The following is a 9,926-nucleotide window of genomic DNA, read 5'->3' as shown; positions in this document are numbered from 1 at the left end:
CATTTGTCCATATGCAGTTAATGTCTCTAGGATAAAGATAAGTTACAAACCATTGAGGTCGGTGGGATGCAATTTATCATGGTTCCTTTCTGCCTCCCTCGTCTCTGGATCGTCACACACCTCGTTCCAAAGCCCCTGCAAAGTTTAACACGAGCGGGAACAGGATATTTACAGTAGTTTGGACTCTTTGGGAAAATGTAATTATTCACTTTGGTGAGAAGATACTTCAAAGTTACGTTGTAAGAAGGTACAGCCAGTGCTGTAGCTAAGCTAAGCATAAACCAAGAAGAAAACACTCTCATGATTTAATACCGACAATGGAAATTTGTCCACGACAGGGAAATCGCTCGAAAGGCGTCGGGTGTAAGGCCGGCCGAACTCAGTTCCCTGTAATCTGAAGCCTGGCGGCAGAGGAGTGTGATGTGGACCAGCGGCAAGGCGTGCGGTGGCCCGGATATTCACGCGTTGGAGGCTGCGGGCAGCAGGGGGGCGTATGATTTCTGGAGGCAATGTGTGTGTGTGTGATCCCGGTGTGAGCATGGTGCAGAAAGCCCCGGCGAAAGCAGCAGTTCTCCTGCGGGACGGGTTGGATTATGCTTTTGTGGAGCAAGAGCGGTGGGGTTCAATTATGGACGTTGAAACACTTTCTCTGTTTGTAGCATTTCGGTATCATGCAATTGAATTAAAGGGGCAGTTCAACATTTTAAAAAGGAAATAGATAAACTGTGAATAACTGCCTGGAAAAAGATGTGCAGGACAGAACTATATTTTGGCACAGACCTGATAAGCATCCATCTAGCATGGTTTCTCTAAAACCCAAGGACACACACACACACACACACACACACACACACACACAGAGTACATCATGGTTATCATACAGAGCATTCCATCATACTGTCACTCACATCTGCTGGCCTTTCTCATTCTCCTGATTCTCCCTCTCCTTTAAATCCCCTTCAGCCAAACCCTTTCTCTCTCTCTCTGTCTGTCTCTCTCTCCTTCACTTCAGCCCTCCACCATGTTCCCCCGCTCCCCTTTCTTCCTGCTCTACACTCTATCCTCCCGTGCCAACACATCTTGTTGTTGTTGAATTCCTCAGGACGTAGGTGGCTCGGTGGGGAGGGCAGGTGGGCTGACACGCTCTCTCCTTCGGTCTGATGTGCTCCGAGCCTCAGACAGCATGTTCACGGTCTAAATGAAGGCCACAGAGCGGGTTCAAGGCGCCTCGCACGATTGAGTGATTTTTCACGTGCGCGGCGGGTATCATTTTTTCTCCCCACCCGCTTTTGATGGAGAAACGCCTTTGTTGCATTTTGGCGACTTTCACAGTGTATCCAGCGCGGCCCTGTCTGTTTTCGGGCAGAGCTGTAGCTCACGGCCTCTGCTGGGGTTCTCTTTCTCCGTCTGCCACTTCCAGAGAGGGATAAATGACACACACAAAAAACACAAAACTGTGTCAGGCTGGCGATGCAAAGGGGATAATTAGGATTCACGAAACACAGTTTGTCCTCAGAAGCAAATCACTTCCCTGGTGCACAGGGGCTAGCGAGGCACAGATCATTTTATGTATCAGCACCTAGCAACTGGCAGATGGAGTGAACTTAGTGCAGGCTGCCAACGCTGATAGGACACTGCAGGACTGCGAAATGAGCTGTGATGATTTCCCTGCTGAGGCCGACGAGAGAGACGCACCTCATTAAGATGCATAGCGTTCCCCGAAATTCATGACCACACTTTACGGCACCGAGTTGCCCCCTTTGCAGAAAAAGGAAAAATCTTCACGGTGCCACTGAAAAACATACAGTCTGGAGCTGGCGACTGCAAAACAAACGCGACAGAGGGCTCAGCGACTACGAGCGCGAATTCAGCAGAACATCGCGTATAAGAGGAATATAATTCCTGCATAATATTCAGTTCAGATTCACCTTAATAGACTGGCACACACACACACACTTTATGGAAAACAGTTTGACTGCGACGTCTATTGGTATCGGCATGAACGTGCTGGCAAAATACAAACAAACAAAACAGTGAGTCATCAGGAATTCTGCCCATTTTACTCAGTATAACACCACAACTCCACATCTCCGCATGGAGGCAAATAGGCCATTAAAATGTCACCTGTTGCGAGGGCACGAACACGCGTTCCTCCATAACCGTTTTTCATGAACGCGACTTGCAAAAACAAGGTCTAATCTCATTACACAACTCTGTGCTGCCCCGAAAGACAAGCAGAGGCGAACGTGGCGCTTTATCTGGTTTGATTTGGTATGTATTGGGGGGGGGCTGCAGGCCCCTTGCAGACTGCTAATGCTGGGACGCAGATACCATGCAGGCGTGCCTGCAGACAAACCAGGAAGCCGCTCTTCACCGACTAAACACTGTCCACTCGCTTTTTCTCTCTTATTTCGCTCATCACACCACCAACCTGTTCTCTTCCTTGTTGACCTCTCGCTTTACTCTGTATCTTCCCGTTTTCTCTTTCAATAAAGTCTCGCTTGTTGCATTTTCCCCTGCTGCTCACCATCCTTCTGATGTGATGTCACCCTGCTTTCCTGTCGTATGCACAAACACACAGGGGGGATTCATGATGTTTCATCCAACAACTGAAACAAAAGGAAGGTACGAGAAGATGGGGGTGGGGGGGGGGGGGGATGGGAGAGAGAGACACTGAAAAACAGGGGCTGCAAGTAGAGAGAGACAAAGACAGAGAGGCAGGGACTCCTGGGACGGGCCGACAGTGCTGTGGCGAGAGAGGAGCTTAATTTCCCCAACACCATCTGTTACCAGTCCCCGGGTTGAAAGCTCCACTTATGTCAAACCTCCCACAACCACACACACCAGTAGAGCACCGCTGCGCCGCGGGACAGCCCCACTGCCTCGTTCCCCTCGTCTGTCCCCTCCACCCTTTTCTCTGCTCCACGTCTATGCACGACGACAGTCACCAACCCACTCTCATCCTCTACAGTGGCACAACAACAACAACACAATTGTGAGCAGAGATAAATGAAACCGCCTGCTTTTTCTTTCTTTCTGGGTCATATTGGGAGTTTAGGATCCTGTCGTTTGGGCGCCAACATGTTAAATGTCCCCTGTTGTCTGTAGGAAAATGCCGTCGTCTGCTGTCCTCTTAATGAATGAGGTCCCGATACAGTGACTCCCATTTCTGTTGCGGCGGACTTTGAATTATCTTGATGAAGTGCCTCTGCTTTAATCTTCGCTGGGGAGCATCGATTGAAGCAATAAGCCCATGGGGGATGCTGTATATATACCGTCACACGCATATAAGTGCCTTTCTACAGGGAAAGAATAGCCCACGACACAAAAATGTGTCAATGGAATTGCCTCCAAGCTGTTACCGTTCCTTTTTTTTTTTCTTTCTCTCCTGGTGGTGTAGGCACAGAGGACTGGCGGAGAAACGTGTGGCCTATATTCAAAAGTTTGAAAAGGCATGAAAATGTGTCAAAACTGCAGGGTTGAATATCATTTTTTGTGTCATGTGTGTTTCACATAAAACTGAATGATCCCAGGAAGCGCCTGAATGAAAGTGACGGTCATTCGCGGTTTAGAGTTGTTGTTTTTAACATTGTAGCGGTGAATGCAGGTATTTTTGCTGGTGTATTGTTCATTATTAATAACATTACTGTAATATTAACATCTTTGCTCTCGTGTTTTGATTATTATAGGAAAGACATTTGTCCTGCTCTGAAACCAAACCCCAAAAAATCTGCAAAGGCGCAGATGTGGTTACTGCTCCTGCAGCCACTACATGAGGAAATGTTGATATCAATTTAACACTGGGAGGCAGGCATGGGATTGGGGTGTGTGTGTGGGGGGGGTTACCCCGAGGACAGACCATTTCCTGGCATTTTAATCACTTCATTTACACACACTCAGGGTATTTCTATGCAAATTATCTGAAAAGGTCACGCTGCAAAGTGGGATATCTACTCTGTTCCAAATGGTGTTTATAAACGGGAAAAAGGCAAAAGTACGCACGCGCGCTCACACAGGTTTATCTGCATATTAGTACAATTCATTCAACAGGGGATTTGTGGTGAATACTTTATCCGACATAAATACTAATAAACCAATGAATTCAAAATACTGTAAAACTAGTGCATTTGCAAAATAAGTGAAGACATTAAAATACATTAGAGAAAATGGCCCTCACTGTGGTATGTTCTGTCTTAGAAAAAAAATTGGGAAAATAAATTTAAGCCATCATTACTGTTGACACTAACAAACCACATTCAAATAACATTAAAGCTACTAAATGACACTTCAACCATTCACTGCTGTAAAGTAATGTCACTGCAAAACCACTAGATGTCAGTATCAGAGTTGAAGTTTGAACTTCTAGTAACTGTAATTAAATATGAATCAAAACCATATTCCTTTCAAGTTATGTATTGTACTGGGTACTACAGTATCCCTGTAGAAATCTAAGAAATCTAATATATAAATGAAAATGAAAACTGATGAAAACTGTCTGGTGTGAACACAAAAAGGTATTCAGATTTTTACAGAAATGCCAAAACATCTCCGGTGGTTTTACAGTCATGGTCTAAAAACATGAGCCGAGCTCAGCCACAGGGCAGTTGTTCAAATGAATTCACCATAGAGCCTTTTTTTTTTTTTTTTCAATTTTTTCCAAATTTTTATTTGATGACAATATACAAGAACATGTCGAGCACAAAGACCCTCCCTGGCTGTCCGGGCTCACTGTGGGGGAGAAAAGAGCAAAATTACTACAAGGATGGATTCGAATTCATCAACAAAAAAACACTCAACATGCGAGTAATTTAGTGTTAAAAATGGCAAAATGAGAGACGTGTTAAATCGCAAATAGGTGAGAAACATTTTTAGTTTAACAGTTGAAATGTTTATATATATGTCAAAAACAAAAACACACCGGTATGACTTTAATAAAAAGGTTTTACTGAGGAATTCACACATCACTGCTTTAGTTCAGCCGTCCCAAACTCAGTTAACACACTATTATCCACATGCTACACTCAAGTTCTGCATCTAGAAACTACAGTTCAGAGCCAAAGCACTTGTCTGTGTTAAAGGAAGCCAGTTAACAGAGACAGAGGTACAGAGGACGGGGTAGAGGGGTTGAAGGGAAAAGAATGACGCAACTTGGGAGAGGGAAGAACACTGAAGGAAAACTGCAGGGGAAGTAAGTCAGGTGTGACATGCATGGCACAGCTCAGGTCTATCAGTTTCTGATGTGCAACGCAATGGCACACCATGCTGCTTCTATACCTGCACACTGACCCCTCATTTCTGCAAAACAAATCCATGGGAAGCAAAATGAAGAGCAAAAATAAAAAATGTTAACATGCTGAAGCATGGAATAGAAAAGATCTCTGAATTAATTTTATAACTAGACAGCATATGTGCCACATTCAGAACTAAGCCCATTAAACCTTGGTCGACATGGCTGGACAGCATCAATATATTTACAAGCCAGTTATGCCAACAGACGGATTGTAGGATGAGATTGAACAGAGCAGCTGGATTTAAGACACGTACTAAAGGATCGTACTAAAGGATCGGCTAAAGGATCTCCTTACACTGTCATTAACACGAGGTGTAGAACACTAGTAATACTAGTTAGTATCAGGAGTAGTAGTAATATCCCAGTTAAATGTTAACCAGTGTGTCACAGTTTATATTGGATGCATCATGTACATCTGAGGGGAAAAGCAGTAAGTATTTGGCTCTCTGATTATAGGTGAGGGTGTAAATTGAGGAATAGGAACTAGTCATCTATTACTCCTGGGTTCTCTGCACAACTCAGTTAGTCCATATATGAACTTTTACCTTCTGCAGTTCCAGAAGAACATTTGATACGGTTGGAAAGATGACAAAGGAAATTAAAACAGGAAACATTGTGAAATACAAAGATTTGCAGGGTGGGGAAAGAATAGGTGTGTAATGAAAATCAAGAAATAGTCAAGTACTCTAAACAATGTATTCTTAGGCTTCTCTGTAGTCTTTGATTAAGAAACAAGTCATATTCCCCTACAGCTGATTATCACAGGAATGATTATGTTATAGATGCTAAATGTAAGTTTTCCCCGCCAACGTTTTCTTGTTGGGAGCGGGTGGTGGTGATCACTTGACAGGAGCATCAGCTGTTTACAAGATTATAATATGCCCTGTGAGCAGAGCTTCGGGGCAGACTGGACGTTAACGCTGATGCGGTGGGCCGGCTGACCTGGGGCTAGCTGGTTATGTTAACCTCAGTAGATGCAGCGATAGAAAGAGTGAGAGCGTTACTGCGAGTTACAACGGAGACGGCTCTGGGCAGGAATTTAGTTTGGTGCTGAACTCGCAAGCGTTCTCCTAAGCTGAGAAAGCAGCTGTTAATGCTGACGTTGGCTGTGTAGCAATAGCAAAAACTTAAACAAAGCCCCTTTAGAGTTTTGCGAGACTACAAATGTGGTCAGTGACAGTTGGTTGGCAAGAATTATGTGAAACAATAACATTACCTTTTTGCCAGCAGCACCCACACTGGCCTTCTTGATGCCTCGTACTTTCTTCATTCTGTTCTTGCGTTCCTTGCGCTGTTTCCTTGAAGACTTCTTTTTCTCATAGAGTCCATGCTGGGGAACACAAGTAAACATGCTTAATGTTAGACACAAACCTTAACCACCCAATAATAAAGGGAGCCTGTGTTACGACCTTCTCAGCAAGGCACATCTGATCAACTTCAAACCTCACGGGTGTGTTGCCGAGGATCCAAAGAAACTGTGCTGTGTTAACTCAAGGTTTTTGGATGAGCGGTTGTCGAATATACAGACAAAGTAATCTATATAAATACTACACGGCAACACTGGTCTCTAGGGCCATCTCAAGTGTGACTGATGATGTCAGTTTACGTGACATAACTTTGACATAGTAAATTAGACGGCAGGAAAAGCAATCAGCCCAAAACAGGCACGTTTAAAACAACCACCAGACTTTGTTTTCACAATGATCACATTATCAATCATTATATCGCCCACACCATTATCCTGTTACTACAAAAACATTTCTCATGCTGCCTCCTAAATAGCTGTTCGATATTGCCTGATGTTTACCGAAATTACGGTTGATCAACTTGCATTTCACTGTGTTACTTCTCACACTTTCCCAACTTTCACCCGTACCTGTCAAACAACACTGATAACTATCAAGTGCTGCTCTGCTGCTTCCTGCAAGCTACCTGATGTACATGTCAAATGTGGATGCCACAGTAGCTAACAACACTGTGGGAAGAGTACTGCATTAAAAGTCTAGAATTTAATACTTCACAATTTATAAAAATGGGTGAAAGTAGGTCGCCTTCAGCCAATTAAAAAACACATTGAATAAAATCTCTTCTAATTGTAATGGACAATATAAAAAATATTGTTGGTTAACTATCAAATAGCTGGGATTCACCACAACTTTGCAGGTGAAGTGATGAGAGGTGAAACATCTTCAAGAAACCACGACCTCGTCCAGTCGCTCCTGACTCCACACCCTTGTGGATTCACTTATCGAAACATCGCTCTAAAGACGCCGGTTTCGCCAAGGGGTTCAGAACTCACCCTTGCCAGCCTGTGCTTGGGCTCGTTCTTCTTCGCATAGTCTAGGGAGTCGTACACCATGGCGAAGCCTGTGGTCTTGCCGCCGCCAAACTGAGTCCTGAAGCCAAAGACGAACACGACATCGGGGGTGGTCTTGTACATCTTGGCGAGTTTCTCCCTGATTTCAGTCTTGGGGACCGTGGCCTTGCCGGGATGCAGGACGTCGACGACCTGCGGAGCGAAACCAAGGGGATGGTTTTTTTTCCAGACAAGATGCTGAGAAAGACAAGGATTTGGGCGGAACAGGATTTGGATGCTCACCATTTGCTTCCTCTGAAGCAGCCGGTTCGTCATGAACTTGCGGGTCCTGACTGTCACTGTGTCATTCTGGGAAAAAAGGGGAAAGATCACACTCACCATCACATTCTCCTTGAATCGTCCAATCAAATATAGACTGTAGCTGCAATCCCCCTCCCTCCAAGAAAAGCTACCATGTTGTGACACAGATCACCTATGAGCTTCTCAGCAATATAGCTAGCCTAGACGCCTAGCTCACCTGCTAGCTTGAATGTCTCCACAGCCCAAATACAGTTTGTCATTTCGAACAACAATGAGCAACTCGACAAAGTTTACAACTGCATCCATATCGTCAGGTGCGTGTTCGCATGGTGCGAGGGCCCGGCCACGGCGGTGGGCACCGTGTAGTGCTAACGTTAGCGGCAAGAAGCTAATGCTCATCTTCCAACTCATTATTGAAGGCCTACGAAAACACAAAAAACAAATTCAAACAACTGGGTGGATGGAAGAGGTTATGCAGTGACGGAAACGTCATAGACACCCTGAGCGTTAGCCACACACGCCGTCCCAGAGACGGTAAACGAAGCGAGAGTGTGTGTGTGTGTGTGTGTAGCAGGACCGACAACTGTGAGGGTAGCGTCTGGATCGTGCCGCTTCATTTCCCTTCCAGATAATTTGCCACCGCGCCAATGTTGACGTTTTATCGACCGGCAGGTTTCCGTGAGCACTTAAGTCTGCGATAGATGTGTGCGGACGGACGGATGGCCTCGATGGTGAACAGATTTTACTTGAAATTTTAGCCACAGGACTCACCATCTTTACGTCGGCCTCGCTCAGGGACGTAGAAAAGGAGGAAGGACCGGCAGGCGGCCGGATTAATGCCTGCAGAGAATTGGCCTGGGACGCACTCGCGGTGCCTGATGAAAAAAGCGTCAAAATTGCGAGTACGGAGTTATTTTTGTCTCCGCAGAAGCAATTATTATTAGTTCAGTGTAACAAATAAATATTTGAAATTAAACATTATTTATTTATGTAAAAAAAAAAAAAGAATTGAAGAATGATCCGCAAGTAGTGTGGAGTAACATCCGGGGCTAATCGTGCTGGATGTACAGATTATAAAATATGAGGGTAAATCATATACTGTACTGTACTGCACATACATAAAAAGTCAAACACCAGCTTGAGTTCCTCTTACGTCCACATGATATCAGTTTTGCAAGAGCCAGGGTAATATCTGGAGTACTAATAAGATGAATAACACATATGACAAAATGGAAAAAGTGCAAAAAACAAACCCAAAACAAAACCCACCATAAATTGCACAAATATACAATAATTTTAGTGTGGGCATATAAATGGGCAGATTTTTCTTCTTCTTGGGCTTCTATTGATCCCTATCTCCTGCACTCACCTACCACTCTCTGTAGTATGATTATGTACCATGTACCTAAATTCCAATTACGTACGAAGCAAGCAGCAGAGTATAAACAACATGATTTTACATGCTATTTAGTGTTAATTTGATTCAATATGTTGGAGTCTGCATTTGGAGTCCTGGCTTGGAAGTACACATGAAAAAGAGTTTGTTAAAAAAATTCCTTGATTAGCATGAGGGAATTGTTTTACCAACTATAATAGGAAGGAGGACACCATCATTAATGTAGGCTTCACTAGATGTGGTCTATAAAGAAATCTATAAAATTCCTATTAGCACAGCTCCAAAGAAGACACCCGTTTCATGAACTTCTTCCTCTTCAAAATATTGATTACAGGATACAATATGTGCAGTTTGGAAATGACCTCCATCACCTTCATATGATAAAATAAGATGAGGCAAGATAATCCTTTATTAGTCCCACAATGGGACATTTGCCATGTTGCAGCAGTAAATGGGATAGCGAAAAATGGGAAACATCTGTAAAAAGTAATAAATAAGTACACAAAATAATATGTGGAATAATGAAATATAAACACAAGGAAAAGTAAAGTAGAAATATAAACATATGGGTTGTGCAGTTTTTACATTGAAGACTGTAGGTCACACACTCAGCTGCACTCATC

The 9,926-nt window shown here is 43.9% G+C and overlaps 1 protein-coding gene across 1 annotated transcript; it reads right to left on the bottom strand.

The window, feature by feature from the left end:
- Positions 1–3,999: 3,999 nt before the first annotated feature.
- rps24 (ribosomal protein S24) lies at positions 4,000–8,791 on the bottom strand. The gene is made up of 5 exons (XM_035606590.2): positions 8,679–8,791; positions 7,890–7,955; positions 7,590–7,799; positions 6,507–6,620; positions 4,000–4,728 (listed from the first exon to the last, which is right to left on the bottom strand). The coding sequence occupies exons 1-5, from the start codon at positions 8,679–8,681 to the stop codon at positions 4,726–4,728; spliced, it is 396 nt and encodes a 131-aa protein (XP_035462483.1). The 5' UTR covers positions 8,682–8,791; the 3' UTR covers positions 4,000–4,725.
- Positions 8,792–9,926: the final 1,135 nt, after the last annotated feature.

This window comes from Scophthalmus maximus, chromosome 10 (genome assembly GCF_022379125.1).
Source record: "Scophthalmus maximus strain ysfricsl-2021 chromosome 10, ASM2237912v1, whole genome shotgun sequence".
Taxonomy (NCBI): domain Eukaryota; kingdom Metazoa; phylum Chordata; class Actinopteri; order Pleuronectiformes; family Scophthalmidae; genus Scophthalmus; species Scophthalmus maximus.
This window is presented reverse-complemented; position numbering and strand designations above follow the sequence as displayed.